Below are 23,786 nucleotides of genomic sequence, written 5' to 3'. Positions count from 1 at the left end.
TTTTCCTAGAGATACAGACAGCTCAGCTAAATGCCATTGATGGGCTCTCCTAGGCTTTCCCAGTAAAACGCTCCCAGCTAAAGGTGTAAGAGAGAACTTCCTAGATGATTGCCATCCAGAACAGAGCAGTAATCAGCTGAAGAAACTAGTGCTCCCCTCCTAACAACAGGGAAAGAGAGGAACACCCCCAAACGCAGCTTTTTGAGGGAATAGGGTAGGAGGCTGATACCAGCTTTTCCACCCCAGGCAATTGTGCAGCACCAGGACTCGCCTCTTTGTGTACGTTAAAGGACTCTGGTCTTTCCTGAAGAGATGTAGCATGGGGTAGAACTCACTTTTACTTGTTCTGGCATTTGCTCACATCCTGTTATTGACAAGACTTCTTGCAAAACCAGCCTCCCTCCTTATCACGTAATTTATACGTGCTTATCTGTAGCCATCTCTTCCTCTTACTTTGATGTCCTTTGAGCCTAAGCCCCTCCAGTGATCGAGCAGAGAGCTGTGTATATTGACAGAGTGGGTAGAAGATGAATGCAGTCTCATTCTCCTCGGGTTGTGCTCCCTCCAACTCAGTACAAACAGTAACGCCAGACTGTTTTAAGCATTTAAGCTAATGAAAGATTAGCATTTCAGAAGTCTATTAACAAAGTCCAGCATTTTGTTGTCATTATATACTATTTATACACATATTTGTATACTATTAACGAATCCAAGACTTGTGCAATATATGCCTGTGTTACCCTCATGTCACTCCTGTGTACTGCAGTGTATAAATTATTCCTATTATTGGCCGTTGCTGGTTGTCTCTTGAGAAGGTAGCAATGAAAAGGAAGCACTTTCTGCTCCTTTGCAGAAATGCAGCAACTACACTAAATGCAGCTCTGAGCTTAGCCTGCTTTCTGCCTGATTCAGCTGTCTAAAATCTGCATTTCTCCCTGAAAACCACTTTGCCTTCTGTAGGGGTGAGAAACCAGGGGAAAAGACAGGACTGGGTTTAGATAACAAAGAAGAATGCCAGGTATGAGGAGGTCTGGAAACCCATGCCAGCCTTAACTCATCTTTACGTTTGCCTCAGCGGGGGATGAAGTTCTTGGGAAACAGGTCAGAAGGACAGGCATGTAAGAGAAAAAAAAAAAAAAAAAAAAAAAAACAACAACATGCTGCTTCATTTCTCAGAAAAAGAATATTATCTCTCTTCCTGCTCCTCCTCCAGAAGCAGTCATTTCTGATTCCTGAGATAAACACAACTGTTTTTTTCTGTTCCTCCTTCCTTTCCCAAGCTCTGCTTTCATAGCCTTTCCTCCACTGCAGTCTCATGAGCAGCTGGGAGCTTGGGAAGGTGCCTTCCAGCTTCTTCCTCCTCTTCACCACCTTTTCCTGCTCCTCTTTCTCCCCAGACCCACTCCTGAGCAGAGTGTGCCAGCACAGCCTCTGTGCTATTTCGTTTGCTGTTCTATTTGTTTTCCGTTGATTGTATAAAATCCATTTGAGGGCTCAGGTTTTCCTCACTAATTTTGTCATATTCTCTTATTCTCTTACTCCTCTTGAGAGAAGTAGTAGTTCTTAAAGGTTAATTTTCCAGACCAGCTGCATGTCAAAAAACAGTTACACAATATTTACTTACTGCAAAGGAAAAAAGCCTGCAGTAATCTATGAAAGGGGAAAAAAAAAATTAGGGATCATCTTTTCATGCCTCAACAAAGGAGTTCTGCTGGATGAGCTCACAGCAGCATCTGCAGTGGAAACAGTTAATGTTTGTGTTTAAAAAAAAACCTGAACATGAGACTTAGGTAGAACATTTAAAAATAACTGTTCTTAATGTTGCTACGGAGACCTTTATTATAGCCATAGTACGTGATGTGCATTGATTGCATTCCACATAGGTAGCATTTCTCACTCAGACTAGTAGAATCTGACAGTTCTCCCACTTGTACGAGACAGTACGAAGCAGCATGCAGGTCGGGGTACAGAGGAGGAGTACTTGGGTTTTCAACTCTTAAAAAACTGTAAGTGTGCAGTTTTAGTACCCTACTGATTGTTTCTTGCCCTTGCAAATACCCCTTGTTTAACACATTCTGCCTTTTCTATAGCAGAAGCGTGTAGGGTTGTAGCAATGCTGGTGATGAATACAACGATCCTGTCATAAAAATAAGGGCTATAATTCATGTGGTTGGCAGTGCATGCATTTACAGCTCTCTGTTAAATCTGAGTAGTTTCAACACGTTACATTCAAATAAAAAATATATTGACTGCTTGAAAGACTGCATTTGACTTAGAGCTGGCTTGATTAGACCACAGTACCAAAGACAGAAAACGCATTGCTTGTACTCATGCACATGGACTCCTTTATAAAAATGCTGTTAAGAAAATGCTGCTGATCAAAAGCTGTTAAGTCAAAACCTTGGCCAAGAAAAAAAAAAAAAAGGCATTACCATATTCTAAGCTTTGCTCATTCCTGTAAAAATAACAGTGGATGGAAATGCAGCCCTCAAAGAACTTCAGTTTCACTTTTATATGACAGTTTTCATCTCTCTGAATTTTTTAATATTGACTTGGATTAAATAACCTTGTATGGATGAGAAATTTTTTGCAGATTCAGGAAGCCAAGCTTCTTTGGGGCTTATTTCATAGTAGTTTTAAATTTCACATTGAAAATATTTACTTCAATTTTTCCATTTGTTAGACAGACAGCTCAATAAGTAAATTCAAGCAGAAGTGTACAACGCAGCACTTCAGGCAGCTGCGGTTTTACAGCCATGCTTCTAAAACTGCTGGAATAACTGCAGTTGGTGGGTAGAATTTATAAATGATGAGGTACTGAGGACAGCAGACAAGTTCCTCCCTTCTGTCAGCCTGCAGACCTGAATTCTGCCTTCTCAATCGTCCACCCTTTGGTACTTTTCCGAAGCTACAGTAGCTTCAGAAGCTACTGAAGAAGACAGCCTGTCTTAAAATAGGAAAATTATCCTTTGGTTAAGAATGATTTGAATTTTTTCCTCTGTCAAAAGTTCGGAACTGAATGTGAAGGACACAGATTTAAATCACACCACTGCCAGAGGTTTTCATCTACTATTTTTACAGATAATCCGAATGTTAGAGGGAAAAAAATACCCCAAAGTAATATTTCTCTTTATTATTGTTAATTTTTTCCTTGTCTAGGCAGTTCATCTAGCCCATTCTCCTAAAGTCTTATGCCTTGTATAATTATGCTTATGTACAAGGGTAAGGCTGTGTAACACAGCTTTCCAAGTGGCAAAATGGAAACTACAAGTCATTTCTGTCCTTCTTAAATGACAATTTTCAGGATGAAACATGAGGTAATGTTCGTAGGTGCATTCACATTTGTCTCATGTTTGCCTTGCTTTGAACAAATTCTGAACAGAAGCAGCACAGTGTAGTATGAAACCAGACTATTAAATAAACTGTAACAGGATGAAGGCAGAAATAGCAGCATTGTGCTTTCTCAGCAGGAATGTATTACTGATAGTTCTGATGTAGATTTCAGTAATGCAGCTATTTGTCTTGCATAGCTGGGCAGAGTAATATGCTCTAACAAATATGAAGCTGGGGTGTACACAGTTAGGTTTGCAATTATTAGTTTCGTTGAAAGTCTTCAGGTCATGTCCTTACGCTGCTTGAGTTTGTGCAAGAACACATTGTGATAAAACTACCTGCTTCAAGGCTGGTCACGTGAGTCCTCATGCTCTATTTTTTTGTTCTTTGACTCCAGAAAAATCAATACAGGTACAGGAAGTCTGTTGTAAAACTCTGTTACCAGGGAGGAACAGAAACAAGACTGTGAATTGATGTTTCTGTTTGCCGTTCCCTTGCTTCCTGCCAATGAGAAGCAAAGCCAACCTACTGCTCCATGCTCAGATGGACGAGTTCATCTCTAAAGTGTGCATCAGCTCTTCAGGCATTGAGCCCTTCCACAAATTCAAAACTGTTTTTAATGCAGTTTATCAAGGCTTCTTGTGTCAGCCAGAGGCTGATTTGAAATAATCCAGGAAGAGAGCCAAGCATTAAAAAAAATTAAAATCTGAGGTTGTGGAACATCTTAAAACATATTGATCATCATGTAATTATACTTGAAATGTATTAGGGGAAGTAGCTAAAACCATCTTCAGCTCTAAGAGAGCTGATGTGGGAACAGGCAAGAGGGCCTTGGGGAGGCTGCCTTATGAGGGATGGCAAAACTGTTTCAGAAAATGTACAGGAAAGTTACATGAGTGAGCACTAAGTGACAAATGTGGCAACAACAATCCCAAACTCTTCACTTTCTGAAGATTAAGAGAGCTATCATTTACATGAAAACCAGAAGCCAGGGAAGCAGATGCAGCATGAAGGAGCATACGTGTGACAAATCTCGCGTCTGAATTAAAGAGCAGTTCCTGGACTTGAAATGCAATGGGAGGCTGGAAATAAAGGAAATCTTCCATTTGCCTTGGATACTGGTAATATATAAAGACCGAATTTGTTACATTTACATTTAAAATGGCTTTTTTTTTTCTTTTTAAATCTTGGATAAGCTATCTCAGAGCTACAGTTCCTAAGAGGAGGATCTTGTTTCATGACATAATAAAAGCCAGTGTCAGGAGAGATAGCAACTGAATCCCTAATTAAGAGACAGGATACTCTAAGCTTGAACATGAGCCTCTTGAAGTAAGTATCCAAAGCACCTTTACATCCAAAACGTTAAGCTCTCCATTAAACAAGTATAAAGTACTTTTGATGATAATTAAAGATGAGCTTCAGTCAAAATACTGGCTTTGTGCTAGGGCCAAACTAAACCTTAGATTTGAACCCTCATTATCATTTGTTTTGACACATTCTGATCAGAATGGATCAGGGTGGTTCGATTAATAACCATCTCAAGTGCTTTACTTGTTGCACCTAAGATGGCACAATTGGTCAAAGTATCCCTGGTATCCCTCAAATTCTCAGTCATCCTCATTAAAAATAACTAGAAGCTGGTGATGAAGTGGGGAGCAGAGGAATATTCCTTATCTGAACCTCAGATACCTGAGGGACCTGGAAATGAATACTGATGCAGAAGAGAGATGGACGACAGATCAGTTGGAAAGAAGCCTTTGTGGGGAGCAGTGGGAGGTGGGGTGAGCTCTTTCTATATTGCAATCTGCTTCTTCTAAGGGCAGAATAAATACTGGGGGAAAAAGAAGACAGTGTAGATGGCATCAAAGTAAGTTTGACACGCTTTAAAGCTTCAGTGTTTTTAATGAGGTTCACTCCAGTAAAACGTAGAATCACCTGATAAGTAGATGACCTTGTGCTTGGCAGAGTTCAAAGCCAGAACTGCAGGCAGTCCTAATCACTGTATTTCTTTTCTTTTTTCCTTTTTACAGATCTTCAGAACTGGACAAGATCAGCTCTCTCAGTGGTAGAAGCCTGAGATGGTTGAAAGGAAAGGATGTACCACAGCAATCTGTCATTAGTGCAACTTCCAGTAATCTTTGTAGTTAACGGACCGCAGTGGATTTTCTTTCTCCTCATGAATTTACCTAATCACTTTCTAAATCCTATTTCATGCAATACCGTGAGAATGATAATCTAATTTTGGTCTCTAAGACATGAAATACAAAAACAATAGGAGGCCCGGGAAAGAATGAAACCATTTTGCCAACAGATATTACAAAAACAGGCAACAGTTATAGGACATTGACAAAGAAAATTACTAAAACCACTCATTAGAAAATAACCCAGCATTTCCTGCTGTGAAAATGAATTTGTTATTTAGACCACTTCACTGTTTTTGAAAAATCACCACCTGTAATTGCTTTTCTAAGCTCGTGACAAGGGCATTTCTCTATTTGGTGTCATGATGTCAAATGAAAAGTGTGCCTTTTTAACTGGTCACGCTGTCTAGGATTAAAGAACAAATCTTTCCAAACTCTTTGTCACTCAACGATTTTTGTATCAGTTATGAATGAGAAGAAAAAAGACAAATGTTCCTAGGATGTCACCACTCTTTGCCTAGAAGCAAGAAATTCACTGTGAAGTTATGCTTCTTGTTCTCTACCACAATACCAACTTTTATGTATTTTGCAATCCTTGTCCACTACTTCTGCTGTAATCTCTTGCAAAATGTTGAAAATTTAAAGCTCTACACTCACAAGTTTATTGCCCTACAATCTGATGGATGCCTGGACTTTTCTGAGTATTTTTCTTGCTTACATATAGATGAAATATTCCCCTTAACAAATAATCCTCACGTTTTTTAAAAAAACAACCATGCATACCAGGTCTAACTTATGCATGTGCAGCATTCTATTTAATAATTTACAGCTGTGCAAAGAACAAGCAGGTGAGTATATTCCATACAGCTGTACAAAGCTCTGCGTAACCAAAGTGGAAACTGAATGACTGCACGCACCTTTCTATTTATCCAGGCCTCCAGAAAATGCAAACAGTAATTTCTAAACTGAAGCCAAAGCCATAAATGCCTCGAGGCCCTTTCCAGATGGTACGGAGATGAACCCTTTTTCCCTTTTACATGACACGATTTTGTTCTCTCTCTTGAATCATTTCGACCCAACCTAATGTTACACAACATTTTTGCACGCCCTTTTTGCATTCGTGTTAATGTTATTTGCTGCTAATTCTGATAGTCTGTCCTTGTCGTTGAAAATGCTGAAACCCACCCAATCCTTGCTTCACAATGTGCCTCCAAGATTACACAGCTCTTGATAAAATGTGGGAAAGGATAAAGGTGATTACTGAGCTCAGTGCTTCAGACTCTTAAGCTGCCACCAGGTGCATAAAATGTGCCAATTTTTCTTTTGCTTGTTTAACAGAGGAAAAAGCTCAAATGAAACATCTGAATATCTGAAAAAGTTTTTTTTTTTTTTTAACCTGGTGTTCCTCCTGACCCCAAACTAAAGCTGCTATTGCCTTTCTGAATATATTATTCCCTTCCTGAAAAGCCATTTAGTTGCAAATTCAAAAACTTTCCTACTGCATATACCTGTATTAGCCATGGTAAAGGCCTGAAACAGAGCAGAGCCAATTCTGTACTAATGACCTCTCTGGTATTTCTATAGAAATGCTCTGTTAAACACCCAGGCATTTCAACTTCCAGTCACAAGACCTATAAAAAATTCATACACTGAATCTCTAGTTTCAAACCACAGCTCTGCATCATTAAGAGCTTTTCAATCCTCCCACCCCATAGACATTATGCAAGAAGGGGGGAGGGAGGCTTTATCTTCCCAGCACTTAAATCTGACGTTTTCTTCTCCTCCCGTCTGCGATTTTAACTAGCTCTGGATGGAGGTTGGTAAAAACGCGTGAGCTGAAGAGCACAGAAACAGGTTTATGTCTCATCACCACCAACAGAGCTCGAGAACACGTCGTATTTCCAGATTTGCCCCAAACTTCTCTCATCAGCAAAGGGGCTTCTAAGGAATCCCGGCACCTCCGTGCACCTCGAGCTTTCTCCAGAGGGATTTCACTCAGAACCCAGCAGCCAGCTGCTCGTCTCCGAACACCGCCCCTCGCCGACAGCCCCGTCCCATCCCCTGACAGCCGCCCGCCCCGCAGCCATTCCGGGCGCCCCGCTGCCATTCTCGTTCCCCACCCCCGCGCATGCGCACGCCGCACAGTGACGCCATACCGCCCGGCGCCGTGACGCTCCCTACGGGACCTTCCCTTCTCCGCCAATAGCATCGCGCGGAGGGCGGGCTGGCCCCGCCCCCTCCGCCCCTGCCGCCGCCGCCGCCGCCGCCGCCGGGCCGCCGCGGGGTGGACCCGGATGAGGCGGCGGCGCGCGAGGAGCGGCGGCCGGCAGCCGGCAGCCTCGGGCCGTTAAGCGCGGGGCCGTGAGGGGAGGGAGGCGCGCTGGGGGGCGAGGATGCTGCCGGTGTACGCCATCCTGCTCTCGGCGCTGGCCGGCTGTCTCCTCACGCTGCTGCTGCAGCTGCTGCTCCTCTATAGGAAAGCCCCGCAGCCCCCCGGCGGGACCGGAGCCGACGACGGCCTCGTCTACGCCCGCGTCGCGGCCGGCCGCAGCCTGAAGGACTATTTGCATGGCACCGAGCCCGCGGGCGGACAGGCGGCCCCGGAGCCGGCCCCGGCCTCGGCCCCCGCCGCCTCAGCTCCTTCGGCGGGCCCGGAGCCCGGCACCAAGCCGGCCCAGCAGCCGGAGCCCGGCCCGGAGCCTTCGTCCAACGAGGAGACGTGCCATTTCCTCAACGCCATCTTCCTCTTCCTCTTCAGGGAGCTCCGGGACACGGCTTTAGTGAGGAACTGGGTGACCAAAAAGATCAAAGTGGAGTTCGAGGAGCTGCTGCAGACCAAGATGACGGGGAAGGTGTTGGAGGGGCTGAGCCTTCGGGACGTGTATCTGGGCAACGTCCTGCCCGTCTTCAAGGCCGTCCGGCTCATCCGGCCCGTGGTGTGCAGCGAGGAGGGCTGCCCCGAGGAGCTGGGCTTCGAGGTGGACCTGGAGTACAACGGCGGCTTCCATCTGGCCATCGACGCAGACCTGGTCTTTGGCAAGTCGGCCTATCTCTTTGTCAAGCTGTCCCGGGTGATGGGCAAGCTGAAGCTGGTCTTCACGCGCCTGCCCTTCACGCACTGGTACTTCTCCTTCATGGATGACCCCCTGATTGTCTTCGAAGTCAAGTCGCAGTTTGAAGGGAGGCCCATGCCTCAGCTCACTTCCATCATCGTCAACCAGTTCAAGAAGGTTATCAAGCGCAAGCACACCCTGCCCAATTACAAAATCAGGTAAGAGGTGGTCTGTGCCCAGAACGTTACTTGGGAAGGAGCGTGTTGGAGCTGGTGTTACGTTCTTGTAGGTAAAGAGAGACTTCTGTCTGTATTTCTGCGTTTGGGGTGCTTGTGCATCACTTACTGATAAAGCTTTCTATGAAGTTAGGCATGGATTTACAATTGCAACAGGTGGAATAAACCATCGCACTGTGAGGCTGTGACAAGCCCCAAAACACACAGGACTAAGCGCTGGAAACAGTAGGTGCTGGGAATTCTTGGGTCCTGTCAGGTGTCCAACAACAGAACTGTGATCACAGAAGGCTGGCTCTGTGGGACAGGCTTGGGGGTGGCCTTCTGCTGCTGCTGAGCCCCCCTTGGCCAGAGCTGTGGCTGATGCTCGTCCAGAGAGACAAGGGTTCTGTTGCTTAATGTGAAACAGGAATAAGCCCTCTCTCTAGGGAATATTTCTGGAATCACATGATAAGCAGTGTCCTCCTCCTTCCGGTTTGCTTTATTTCTTCAGTAACTTTGGTGAAATGTAGAAGTTGATAGGGGTAAAGGATGTGTTGCGACTGTTGTGGTAAAGCTTTGGGGAACTTCTTGGATTTTTTTGTTTTTTTTTTTTATTTTCTTGAGGCTGAAGTGTTTTCTCTCTGTAGAGGCAGATGCTGCAGCACATAGAATGCAAAGTTCAGGGATGTTTCTGCAGTAGAAGTGGCAGGTGGCATCATTTTGATTCCACCTTGAGTTCTGATTTGAAAAATCAATACTGCCTTGCCTCTGTCAAGGTATACAATGTTCCTCTTATCTCAAGTATCTTAACACTATTAGGATACGATGTTTCCTTTTTCTCTGGTTCACAATTTGTAGGTCGTCTTAGGTGTTCAGGAAGGATTTTTGTTTACTACATTCTTCTCCAATAAGCCTTTTCTCTGAGATTCCTCTGGCATGAGTAACTGAAAATATCTGTTTGAAGTGTAATTAGCAGTGTCATAATTTTTAAAGCCTTTTCAGCTGGTTCTTCTGCAATCTAATTTAGAAGGGTTCTCATGAAGTTGGATGTGTAAAATATCCAAGATTTGAAAGTCCCCAGAGGGCAGTAAGTAGTTTCTTAAAGTAATGCTGTAGTCCTTTGAGATTTCAGGGTACTGAATTGCTGTCTGGAAGGCCCTGGGCAGCAGTGAAACTGCCAAGCAAGGTTGCTTCTATCCTTTTACTGTTTTGGAAAGAGACTGAAGCTGCTAAGTGTGGAAAAGAGTCCAAAGGAGAGGCTGGGAGAGCACACTCTCAGTGACAGTGAGCATTCTCAGTGTAGCTAGAAAGAGCAAGTAGAGCAAATAATCCTTATGCTCTCCAGACAAGTTCCTAGCCTGTTTGTGGAAGCAGTGATGATGTGCTCTTCCTCTTAGCAGCAGGAGAAAGGCTTCTTTGCTTTTCCTTTGGGAGATTCATCTGGACAGCAGGGCTTTGTTTTTGTCTAGATGTAGGGGATTGTCAATATATTTCTCAAATGTTCTGCAGCATTTGGCATGTGGGAGCCACTGGCATGTTAAAGAGACTGGAGGGGAGAAAGGAAAGAAGCAGAGCTCAGTGTTTGGGCCGGAAATGAAAAGAAGTGTATGAAGACAGAAGCTAACTGACACTGAGAACAACACAAGACACACAAATTGTTACAAAACTAAGACGAGTTAACTTATTTTAGAACATTCTCTTTAACTTGTCAAGAGTTGGGAATTTGAAAACGTTTGAGAGGAAAACATTCTCACAGCTGATTCTCACACTGGATAGTTGGCTTGTTTGTACAGGGTGGCAGATGTTCAGTGGTGCCCAACCCCGTGTTTGGTGCTTTTATCCTTTACACTTTATTTCATGTTCTGAATATGAAATTCTGACCCACTGTTTTGCAACGGGGGGGAAGGCAGGAGACTGAGCTTAATGCCTGTTAATGAAATTACCTTAAGTAAGGAAGGCTAGGTCATTGGCATTCTGACTGTTTAGAAATCTGCCTTTGACATTATCTAGTGGGACTGCTGACCCATTCCTTCATGGGGACCTTTAGGCTCATTATCCATGAACCTTTTGGCTGTCCACATGCACCCAACATTTTGTGGAGCATATTGTATGAGCTAGTTTAGCTAGCTCCCTAGACAGCAGAAGTAACTAACAGATAAGTAGTGACAGTGCACTCTTATATGATGGTATAATTGAGAATTAAGGCATTCAGGCTTATGTGATATGGAGAATTGATTTGGAAAATATAGTTCCCTGTTAAAAAGATGCAGAACACGGTATTTTTAATAGATGTACTTAAATGGCTAATGTATTCTTAGAAATATTCCTTACCAAAGAGTATAAAGAAGTCAGGGCAGTTTCACAACTGCTTAATTACCTGCTACCTTACTTAAAACTTAACAATTTCTCATATACTGGGAATGTGCTTATCCTCTCTCCATTCTTTTCATATGGTCTATATACTTCTTGTTTAGAACCTGGTGCTTGCTTCTGTGTGTAGTTGAAAGCCTCTTGCTCAAGTAACTGTAAATAAATCTTTGAATAGCAGTAATTACAACCCTGTAAACAAGAACACTTGGAGTGTAGGGAGTTCTCTTTCCAGGTGGTTAAAAGGGTTTGTTATCCCAATAGATTCCAGAATGAGTCCAAAAGGAGTTTTAACTTTAAGATGATAAGTGATGTAAAAATTAAAAATATGCCATTTTTATTGTCTTCTATATTAGGCAACTTCTAGAGAGTTATTGCTGATGAATGGCTTGAGAACTTCTGCCAGTAGTTGATTTTTGAACACCCTGTAAATAAGTTACAGTAAGACAGATCCCCCTTCTTATGTTATTTAATTGTAGAATATTATACTAGAAAAAGCATATGTGTGTTTTGTCTTCACATACATGCTGGATGTCTCCACAGACAGGTTATCACAGCCATCCTTTTGTTGCCTTCCCAGATATGTACCAATTTTTAGGCAACAAAGCAGTGACTACCAATACCATCTTCCTTCATATAATCCATTGCCAGGAGTGCCTTTGTGCATAGCTGCAGTATGAATGTGGAATAAGACCTCATGCATTCCTAATGCCTCCCCCCATAGAAACCCAGAGCGCAATGTAGAACATTGTCTCAAAATTCACTTAGCATAGCATGTACAAATTTCTCTATAAAAACAATTGTCTACTAATTGAAAAAGGAGGGATGCAGTTTGTCTAAACAAATAAGTAGTGATTTGTGTTTTATTCTAACAGTGTGTAATCGCTTTGCTTTGGCTCTTGAAGAAACGTATTTATATCTGGTAAACACTTGTTTTGAAGCAATTGCCATTCAGTGCAGAGCAGCTATCTCATATAGTAGTGGCTTGCTGCATTCCTAGAAGCAAGGCTGCCAGTAAGATTCAGTGAATAGAAGGGTGGTTTTATTTTTTTTCAGTCATTGTTCATTGAAGGGTCTGTGCAATTCACTTGGAAATAGCAAGAATTATTACTGTTCTATAGCTAACTTCAATGTTTTTGTCACTTTGCTATAGAAACATGAGCAGCTTGCTTTTCTGAAACCTGTGATCTGTTAGAGAAACATCTTGTGCATCTTGTGTTCTTCCTTTTCTTCCAATACATGTGAGCTTTGGTTCACCTTTAAGAGAGGAGATAATCATGGATCTGCCACTTTCCACCATCTATGTTCTGCCATCCCAGGATCTCTGCTACTGGCACTCTCTGGTTCCATACCAAGGATTCATATCCACCAGCACACTTTGACCCATCGCTGGATTTTTTAGAGTAGGCTTCTTTTGCTATAGAATGCTGATAGATGCCAGTTACCAGCAAGCAGAATTTATCGAGCACACTGAATCCAAGCTGTCATTTCTCATAGTATGCTCTCAAACAGTTCTGCAGAAGTAGTACCACAGACATTTTTTATGTTGGTTTTAACTTCTATATTGTGTCCTTTTAATAGTAGGCTAAAGTGGTTAATGCTGGGCTGTGATTACTAGCATTGCCATAGCACACTTCGTGTTTAGAGGCAGGTAGCAAGGACTGTTTCAAGTGTCTGGCTTCTTGCTTGTTCGTGCTATTAGAGGTGTTACAGGTTCACTTCTTAGTTCTCTAATGAGCTTACACCTTGCTCGTTAACCTGCTTATTGGCGGCAACCTTGATATTTCATGCCAGGTGTGTTGTTTCACTAATTACACTGTATTCACAAGCCTGTTCTTGAGTCAGCTATAGTTCTTTTGGTTTGTACAGGTTCTGATTTTTTTGTGCTGGTTTCAGGGAGCTCTGGTTCTTTCTTCATTTTGGTTGGTGGTTTTTGATTTTGTTTGTTTTTTTTTTTTTTGCTCTAGACAACTGAAATACACATTTCTGTAACACACAGGAAGAGTTTTGTATCTATAAAGGGAAAGGAGGAAGTACTTGCAATTTAGTTTCCCTCCAAAAGTGAATTTCAAAGTATTTCCCCATCAGTGATGTCAAAATTTTGGCAGCCGCTGTTTTCCCTTGAGTTTAAGGTCTTTCAAGTTCATCCATTTAGATCCTAAGCAGCTTACGTATTGTCAGAGCAGTGGGGGAGTTCTGTGTATTTTAAGAACACTTTGTATCTCTATTCTGTATAGTAAAAAGGAACTCTTAACATTTTGGTGTGGATATTTGGTTGTTTGAAAAAGTGCATTTAGCTTTAATGCATGCTGTCAGAGTGGAGTTGCTCTTTCTTCAGAAGTAATCTCACAAAGGATTACTTCAACGTTTTTATGTTTGATATTAATTAAGTGACCACCCGAAGTCTTTTCTAATGTGAATGATCCTTTCAGCTGGTCATTTGCAATATAATTAGTTACGTTAAATAGTTTTCTGCTTTGTTTGTAAGCTGGAGCTCTATTGAATGTCAGTGGGAAGAACCATTAGACAAAATTATTTTAATTTACCATTACAGAATGCGATTTGAGGGTTACACAGCAGTTTCTTATTTTTGGCAAAACTGAAGCTGAGAAGTAATGCAAGTAGCTATTGATTATGGAATGTTATAATAGAGATGACTTCATAATTTGGCAGTAGAGGTATTGGAAGAAGTACAAAATTAACATATACCTATGTTATCCATAAGATGAAGTTATTCTACCCAGAAATACTCATTGTGGGCATTTCTGATTTAAGAAATCAGCTGTCAGTAGAAATACCTACTTTATAGCTTCTGCAAAGTTAGAGCATGTGGAGGAGCTTTTCCTGAGTGGATTTGTGCTGCAGTTGTGATATGAACCTCTCCCACCAGTGATATGTAGGGATGCACCTATTTGAATTATGTTTTCATTCCTGTCCTGCTAGAAAGAAAGAATTATAATATTCTGTTAATATATCACCATGCCCCTGCCCATTCTAAGCAGAAAAATTAAAAAGAGCCTTTTTTTTAAACTCTGCAAAACCGGATGATAGAGAGGCATTGTGGTGTTGTGGGTTTTCAGATTGTTCCAGAGAGGTGATGTTCTAAATGATGTCAGCACAGAGACTTGTTCTGCTGCTGACAGATCGGTGATAATTGGGATCAGTAGATCTGTCTGTAGACAGAAGTTTCATGCTTGGAAGATTATCTTTGCAGTGCATGGACAAGTAATTATTTGTATAGAACATAGAGAAGCAGATCTGCTGGTAAGCTGACACGTAGTAAACAAACCTGAGCCCTGGAACCTTAACTATGTTTTTTTTCATCTTCAAAGTGCTGCAGGTACAGAAGGGAGCTGTGTACAGTACTGAGCTTTTGTGCCTTCACTTGGGCACTGGGTCTTCCTCAGAGGTCGTGTCTGGAGGATCAAGCTGATTTTGCTGCACATTGAGAATGAACACATTTCATTCGTATTCAGCTGTTGGTTAAAATTATTTTATTTGACTGCCATAATATTTTATATTTTTTCTTAATGAAAGATGAAATACAAAGATTAAAAGTACCACTGTAAAGGTAATTTATTTCAAAGCAAATATCAGTCATACAGGACTTGCAGTACCAAACTTTAAGCATCTAACCCACCTCTGAGTTGGGATGTGAGCCAGGCAGGGAGGGATGGTCAAGCACTGGGGTTGGGTTGTACTGAATAACTGCCTTCAGTATGGGCAGTTCTGTGCTCTTCAGTTTCCATGGATAGGTAAGAGCCTGGGGAAGTTCAATAGGCTGCAGTGGCAGCAGTGTAACTGTGCTGCTCCAGTCGGTGGGAAGCCTGGGCTCCGGCTGCTGTTGGAGCTGCTAGTCCTTTCATGCTATGGGGTTTCAAAGGGAAACTGCTTGTTCTGCATTCCTGCACAGATTGCCTCAAGTCACCCAGTGTGCTCCTGTGTTTACAGTTCATGTTCACGCTTGTTTGATTTAAAACTATTTCAACATTTGACTATTCTTGATATTATAGGAAACTTTAAATTTAGAACTGCTACTGGGATTAATAAGTTTTATTGCTAAAATGTGTATGAAGGGGACAATGTTACATATGTAACTGATTTGTTAATTTAATGGATAAGCTGTGCCATCCTGATCTCTAAAATACATCAATTGCTGTAATACAAAACCATTTGCATGGTGATCTCAAACTGCGCTGTTGTCCAGAAGAAAGCAGTGATAGCTGGGAACAAGCTGCTTTTTCAGCAGGTTTTATTCTGGGTGCTGCATGAATATGACCACTTTGTTTGTTACAGTGGGTAAGTTTGTGTTTTGGAAATGTGTGTGGCTGCCAGTTTGCATGGCAGGGGCCTGGGGTCTTATTTTGTACAGGCATTCCTCAGGGTGATGGTAACATACTAAGCTGAATGTGCAACTGGGACATTTCTTCAATGGGGTTGTTTCTGCTATAGTCACTGAGCTTCTAGTTAAAAACTTGCTGCTGGAATGTTGTGCCTCTCAGTTCAGAGACGCAAGGAAGATCCATACAAGTTTTGGAAATGTTTCTTCTCGTTATTTAACTTTACTGTATAAAAATGACAGTAATTTCAATAGCCAAATAAATCTAAGCTAAAATACAAACCGTACTTCAGAATGCTCCGTGTGAGATGAGAGAGAGGCTTTTCAACTCTGAGTTGGACTCCAGAAGGCTACTTTTTTTTTTTTGGCTTCTTTTTTTCTTTATTATACAGCTGCTGTAATTTATTTTAGCCTTGGAACTACATGGGAACAGCTTACCTCTATAATTTATTGATTGCACTGTTCAGCTTGTAGCTACGCTGTTGTTCAGCAGGATGGTCTGTAAGGAACAGTGCACTCAGCCCTCTCCATTAAAGCTGATTTGTGTAATGGCAATTATTGCTGTGCTAGAACTCCAGTATTGTTTTCATGTTTCCAAAGACTTATCTGATATTGTAAAAATCTGTCTGCAAAAAAAAAGAGAATATTGCAGAGATCAGCAGATGATAGCATTAATTGGACTATTACACATGCTCAGGGACTGTAGTTAATTGCCAGACATGACTAGCATAAAGTCACATTTGGACAATCAGAAAAGGTTTTTCTTAGAAGAAATTTTGCATTTGTTGAAGTATAAAACTTGCCAGGGCAGTTTGAGATAAAATTTAAAAAATACTTTAAAATATTGGGCAAAAATTGAGGAATAATTGGTGGATGTCTAATGGAAAACATAGTACTGTATTTGTATCTTTTCCTTCACCTCGTCTTAATGCTAAGCCTCAGTGAATTTTCCTACATCAGTTTTAAACATCAACATAGTTCTATAAAATGTCCATTCAGAAGGAAATGGGTACAGATACTGTGGTCTGCTTTTATAATGGCACTAAGTACAAGATTATACTTTGGCACACGTAACGAAGATGTTGATACTTGGAGTAACAAATGATTTTGCAAACTTTGAAACCTACCCTGCCAGATAGACTTTTACACTGTGTTTTAAATGTAAATGCTAAAGTAGGCTTTTACACGAATACCGTTGTGTAGTAAATGAGCAAAGCATTATTCCTGTTTGCCTTAGCTAAAATAGGATGAGATTGAAGATCATAGTCTTGCAGTGACATGATAGAAGCCTTCATGGAATTGTTTGAATCACTGCTGTGAATGATCTGGTGTGGTGAACACTTCCAAAGCAATTAAACAGGGGAAATGATGCAGTCTGGTTCTGGAAACTTCACAACAGCTTGTTGGGTTTTGTTGTTGTTTTGTTTTCTCGAATAATTCTGTATACTTCAGGCAATATGGCAGAATAAACAAAACAAAACTTCCGATGTTGTCAAGAAAAGAGCCCAGTGGGTTACAAGGGGAGGTGGGGTGGGAACAGCAGTGTTTGTCAGTAGTATTGTTTTAAAACAATAGCATAAAAACTGAGATTTTTCTGTTCTTTTGAAAGAAGAGAAAATTAGAGAAAATAGCCAAATAGCCAAATATTATGGACATGCTGGGAGAAGGTTATGGTAATTGGAGCAGCTGCTTCTTCCAGATGTAATCACAAGTCACAGCTAATGTGTGGTGCAGGTTTGTAAGGTGCAGGAATCCCTGCTGATAATTAATTCTTGCACCCCTTCCCTGCACGTGGTCATCAGCAGCGGTGCTGCAGGGCACATCCAAATGAGACTGCTGTATTATTTGGGCTGCTTTGCTTACAGCAAGGGCTCATTTCTAAACTGCTCTCAGTCACACATCTCCCCAAGCAGAGCTGTCCCCCAGCTGGCAAATGTACTTGATGGTGTGCCCTCCCCACTGTCCAGGGCTGTGGCTGAAATGGGTCCTTGGTTGCTGCTGTTTGCAGTAGATGTTTTAAAGTGAACCTCTGTCATCTCAGCTTTGCAAAAGGATAATACTGTTGGTTGGAGCTAGGCTAGCTTCAACACTTCAGAAGACATGCAGGGTGTAAATGGGACCATCGTCAGTGCTGTCAGAAGTGACTAGATCAATGTAAATTGAGGAGAAGCTTTGGTACTTCATACATTTTTAAAGCTAAATGGAGAGCAGAGTTAAACCTTGCAGGCTTCGATATCTAGAATTCAAAATAAACAGAGTTTTTCCACTTCTGGTTTTTGGCTCTCAGAGGCCACCTTCAGAGTGACAGGAGGTGATTTTCTGGCCTCTCCAAGAGCTGCCCAAGAGGGTGTCAGCAGTTTTCACATGGGCTGGTGTTTAGGGCAGAGGACCAAAAGTGTCCATCTCAGTGGGCGAGTCATGCTCCAAGCTAGGATTTCTGTTTCAACACCAACATCATTTTCTTCTGACCAGAGCTGTACAGAAATGGTATTTGTAGAGAGGCTTGAGACCTCCTTATGGGGGAGTATGTTGTTGAAGTGGGAAAATGCTGGCATTTTGCTAGCAGCGATTACTGGAACCAGTCTCTATCTGGTTGAAAGTGCAGAGTTCTGGAGTGTCTTTGCTTTGTTTTTATTTGATTGCTTCCTGCTGTTGTTGTTGCTGTTCTTCTTGAATGCCTAAAAGCTGCTTGTTGGAATGGCTGCTGAAGCACACCTGCATCTCTCCACCTCTGGTGGAGATGAGCACGTTGTGCACCTTCTGTCCCACGTGGAGCAGAGCCACCACAGCCTTCCTGGTTAGGCAGCTGTCCCTGTCCTGTCTCACAGTGACAATTATGGTCTTTCTCATCGTTAGAACCAACAGATGGCTTAATTAAATGTAATTTGAAACATTTGTAACATTGTACATTGAAATGTAATTTGAAATGTAACGAAGCCATAAAAAAAAAATCTCCAAAGGAACATGAAAACTCAGGGAAATGAAACAATTGTTGGCTGTGTTTATAGAACTTAGGGTTTGGGAAAATATTTTTGAGATGTGAAGAAATCTGTATGTGATCAAATTTATGGGCTAGGAATGTAAATTTTGATAAGGCTGATTTGAGATTTATCTTTACCTGCGGCTGTTTCAATGCAGAGAGCAACAGAAAAGCTTTCTTTGCCGTATCTACAATGACTTCTGTCATATAAGCTGGAAAAGAAATCTACCTTTTGTTTTTTGTTTGGAAGAGAGCTACTTGAATATATATTTGTATTTATATATATATATATATATATATATATATATATATATATATTTTCAATCAGCCATTGTAGAGTGAGTCTTACAGTTTTAAGTATTCCTTCTAAATGTCTGATTTGAGGTGCTTAGGGAATGCTGTTATCACTGTAAGGAAGAAGACTTGTTTAAATGTGTGAAACGTATCTGAAGGAAAAAATCCTTCCAACCTGAACTATTAAAAAAAAATAGATTTCTTCTGTTTTTTGAGGTCTTTAAAAAGTAACTGTAGTTACATTGAGAACTTCCACGTATCAGCCTCCTATGTCTGTGGCAGAATATCTTGTAACACAGTGGGTGGGGTGCTAGAAGGCATTTGCAGTTTTCCTTATAAACTCCCAAGAAAAGAAACCTACCCTTATTGTAGTGATTTTCATGGGCTGAGTGCTTTTTAGGTGTGGATAAAGCTCAAATGAATGGATTTCTGTTTGAGTAAAGGCATATTTAGGGTTGCTGAAGCCCTCAAAATTGGAATCCTGGCAGTTGTGGGGCTTTGTTCCGTGTGAATTCAGTGGAAGGTGGAGAATTACATTTGCAAAACCTAAATTGCTACTTTACAAAAAGAAAAAACCCTCCACCTATTAATTATTGTTTTCAAATAAGACAATTTCTATGTTTAATCTTCAGTGTGAAGAATGATATGTACAGTTTGCAGTTTAATGCTAGCAAGCCTAAATGTAAGCTGCTAAGTGCTTTTAAAATCTCAATGATGTGGTCGTGCCTTTTTAGGAGTAGACTGTAATATTTTAGAGTTTTTCTGGTGATAAACTTCAGCCAGAGTTACACACAGTGTAAGAATAAAGGGCTTTTCCCCAGTGGCAGCAATTAAATGTTATTCGGTGTCAATCCATTTTTAAATGCTTACATTTCATAAACTCTGAAATTCTGTGAATCAGATTTAAAAAAAAAAAAAAAAAGCCCATCTCTAAAAGTCATTCTGTATTTTATTCTGTAGTTTAATAAACCTTTTGTATATCCCCAAAAGGAAAAATAACAATTATAAAATAAAAATTAAAATTAAAATAGCAAATATTCTTTCTACAATATTTTGGATATGAAAATCTTTAAATGGCGTAGAATTAAGGAGAGTAAATTGTTGTTTTACCAACCATGGTTCCACTTCAGATTTTGAATCATTTTCATATCTTGCTTCAATGCTGAAGCCTTGAAATGTGCATAAAATAGAGTTATGGTAAAGAAGTCCACACGTTTAACCAGCAGAGGCTTTTGTGATTTAGTGTCTCTTTTTGCCTTGTTTGTTAAGATTTAAATGTTCACATAATGTCTTGTGACATAAATCTGTAACTTGATTTAAAAAATTCACAAACTTAGCGATGCTGAATCGTATTTTATGGCAGTGAAGCCGCGCTGGGATTCATAAAACACAAGTGATTAATGTGGGCTTGAGCAGAGACCCGTGAGGTTTGAGACCGCTCGCTTACATGTTAAATATCCTTTGTAAAACCAGAAATGGTTTAAACATTTCCCAGAACTTATTCTAGAAACATCTTCTCACTTGTGGACCAAATCTCTGTTCTCTGCAAAGTGCTCACCTCCTCCTGCGTTTAGAAATGGAGCTGTAAATCTGCGTACTGAGGTAGGGAATGGGCTGCTGAGAGTTTCTGAATGTCTGCTTGTCTCTGCTGAGCCTTAACAAGGACTTTTGTGCTGGGATTCGGGATGTTCTTGACAGATGCAATGAACAGAATCACATAAGCTCTGGGTTATCTTTGGCTGGATAGCTTGATATTTAGTTAGTTATTTTACATTTGGGTTTTTTCCCTCACTTCTTAATAGATTTCATCACGACTAAAAATACTGCATTTAAGTAAGTTCTGGGGAAGAAGCTCAATTTATCCAATCAGTTTCGCAAACTAAATCAAAGTATAAAAAACTCCTCTCCTCCACTAACAGCTGGCTTAAGGAGCACAAAACATACAGTAGTGAACACAAATCGGTGGGAACGTGGGTAAGGCATTTATAAAGTAAAGCAGCAAATTAGTCTCGTTCCCATCATGTAGGTAAGTGTTTGCTGCTCCCCAGCACAACTGGCAACTAGAAGGGAGAAAGAAGCCATTCAGGGGCTGAACCCCCTTGGATGAAGGGAACAAGTTTGATTTGTTTCTTTCAGATGCAGTTTTGATCTCAGGTGGTGAGAGCAAAGGAGCCCCTGAAGTGGCTCAGAAATGCGACATGAATCAAGTGGAGGAGTTCTTAATGTGCAGGAGACACGCTGGCTGCAGGCAGGGTCTGGAAATGTTTTTGCTGTGCTTTGTGCGTATAAGAGCTAACTATTATGCTATATTTATATTATGCTATATTTTAACTGTATCTTTAATCCTATTAATTGAGTAACCTTATCTTAGTTATCTTTCAGTGTAATCATCTGACCTAATTCCTTATGTGAAATTACCTTTTTTTTGGTTGTGCCTTGTGATATTTGTCGAAACCCTTCTGCTGCTCACCAGCTTTTAAATATTTATTTTCATTTGCTAAAACTTCACAAAACAGGTCAGTGAAGTTTCTCTTCTCACAAAGTCACAATGCTGCTCTTTAACATTTTCTTAATGCTGCGCAATTTGAATTTTAGGCTTCTGGCCAAGACAAGACGATCGATTTGTGGAGATATTTTGTTAAATTAAAAACAAATAGAAGCGTCTAATATGAGGCATTTTTAAAAATTGTTAAATGATGTGCCGTATCCAAGCTGGATTTTGGAGTGTGCCCTTAAGGTGTTTGTTGGCTTTCAGTATAGCTACAGTGTGGTGGGTTGTTTTTTTGTTCCTGTGCGTAAAAGATGGAGAGTTCACAAAGATTTAATTGCTGCTGATTAAAGACAGGGAGATCTTCCCTTGCCAAACCTACCTTGTTTCTGATGCTTGTTTGGTATTGTGAATAGGCCTGGATTTGCAAAGGAAGCTTTTGGATATATGGATCAAGGTGGTGTAATCCTGTTTTGCAGGATAAGGATTCAGGACACGAGTGTGAATTTTTGACTTTGCTGGATAAGAAGAGGCAGCATTAGATCCTACTTGGAATGGTGTAGTGTAGATGCAGTGAAAGCTTGCCCAGGAGATCCAGATAGCAACTCAGTTTAGAAGCATCCTGTAGTTCTTGCAAGTAGCTTTCAGTAACTTTTCCTCAGTGTTGCGCTGCCAGCAGAGCCCTACCTTCCCCAAGCCTGTTGCCATAGCTTGTAACCTTTTTCCCAGCCTGCAGCGATCCAAGGACCCATTGCAGACCCATTTCTTAAGGACTTGTTCTCCGGAGTGAGGCCCCCAGTTTAATGCAAGTTTGTTGGTTGTGGGTTAAAGCTGAGAATCCTGGATTAGTATTTAAAGATAAACAACCAAGTAGACACCATGCTTTTTTCTCATTCAGGATTTCCAGAGCAAATGCTTTGAATTCCGGAGAGCAGCTCGCCAAAACAGCTTCCCTGAATTGTTACAGTCATTGAGAGCTAAAAGCTTTGATACTTTAATATACAGAAAAATAGCTTCACTTTCATACTAGAAGTGTGCTTTCTTATCCCTGTTGGAAATGCTTGTTTCGTAAAACTTTGCATTCATTTTATCAGGCAATGGGGTGGTTCTAGGCAGGGAAGTGAGATGCTGCCTGTTCTGTGCTGCTCTGACCCTGGGAGCAGCAGTGCTGTGGCTGCAGGCGGTGGTGGGTTAGAAGGTAGCATGACTTTTAGGCTTTCCCTACCATGGGGAAAAGCTGGGAGATCATGGGACAGCTGTTAAGAAACAAGTGTGGGCTGCATGCTGCCCACATGCCAGTGGATATAAGTGATGTGTTTAGGGTTTCTTGCTGAGGATTTTGCGAATGAGTTTTATTGGTAAGAAAGTGAATGTAAACTCTTATTGTAACTTAGAAATTTTATTTATTGTCAATATTTATAGGAAATTTATTTATGTGCTGCACAACCCAAAGTCTAACATATACTCCTAAGTGTTTTTCATATTATTATAGGTAACTGCATTGACATTTCAGATTTTGTCCTCTCTTCGATTCACTTGTGCATTAATTTAAAATAAGTAAGTGTGTGTGTGTGTGTGTATAAAACAGAAATCAAAAATTTAGTTAATATTATCTTCATCTAGTGAAAGAAAGGCTTGTTCTGGGGATTATTTCCTCATTTCATGTAGTAGCAAAAGATTGCACTGTATGTTGTATTTAACACTGTGTTCTGAAGGTACTACTTTAGAGACTACATCTTCGACCGAATGTTTGATTGGATTATTTTACGTATTTCATTCTTGCTATTTTCTCAATATTGTAACTAAATTTATCCAGACTTTTTTTTCCCCCTTCAATATCCTGCAGTCTGATATGTGTATGTGTATGTCTTATTGATAGCAGAAGATGAGGAAGGTGATTGGAACATACTGGATCCCCTCTGTTTTTCCTCTCTCCCCTCAGGAGCTCATGTCCCAGCAACTTGCTGAGACACTACTCACTGGTTTAGGGTTCCCAAGGAAAGCTATTAAGCTATTTTTGGAAGACCTCTTAGAGCAGTACATAGATAGTTGCTGGACTAATGGAGAAGGTGGATTTTGTTGTGTTTTTTTTTTTTTATTCCTTGCACTCTTGCCTGTGTGCTTGTGGAAATTAAGTTCTTACTGTGCTGAAAAATCAGAAATGTACAAATAATGACTCACTCAAAACATGGCATTATTTTTACAGCATAGTTGTCTAACAGATCCTTCTTTTCTGAACAAAATCTGACCAGGATCTGTTTCCAAGGGGAAAAATAATTCTTAAAAGGGAGAGGATGCTGCTGCTCGTACCAGGAACAAGAGTTCCATGGCAGGGTTGTGCTGGGGTTCAACATGTGTCTGAGGTGCCACAGCAGCAATGCTTCTCCCAGTTAGTAGAGTGGGAACAGTGGTGGTATTTTTCCCTTTTTTGTAATTATTAGTATTTGTTTAATAATTCTAGAACTTCAAGGTAAGGCTATAAGTAGCATATCAAACCAAACAGAACACACATACGGAGATTTTGGGGCTGGTAAGTTGTGGTACACTCAAATCTAAGCTATGGCCACTGTGATCTA

General features: G+C 40.9%; 1 protein-coding gene across 1 annotated transcript in view; it reads left to right on the top strand.

Annotated features, from left to right (window-relative positions):
- Positions 1-7,744: 7,744 nt before the first annotated feature.
- Positions 7,745-23,786, top strand: part of PDZD8 (PDZ domain containing 8) — a 49,435-nt gene continuing 33,393 nt past the window's right edge. Inside the window, exon 1 of the mRNA XM_031597412.2 lies at positions 7,745-8,745. Within this exon, the coding sequence (XP_031453272.2) occupies positions 7,868-8,745 (878 nt within the window). The 5' untranslated portion in view covers positions 7,745-7,867. The remainder of the gene's footprint in view (positions 8,746-23,786) is intronic.

Source organism: Phasianus colchicus, chromosome 8 (assembly GCF_987193195.1).
Source record: "Phasianus colchicus chromosome 8, bPhaCol1.hap1.1, whole genome shotgun sequence".
Taxonomy (NCBI): Eukaryota; Metazoa; Chordata; class Aves; order Galliformes; family Phasianidae; genus Phasianus; species Phasianus colchicus.
This window is presented reverse-complemented; position numbering and strand designations above follow the sequence as displayed.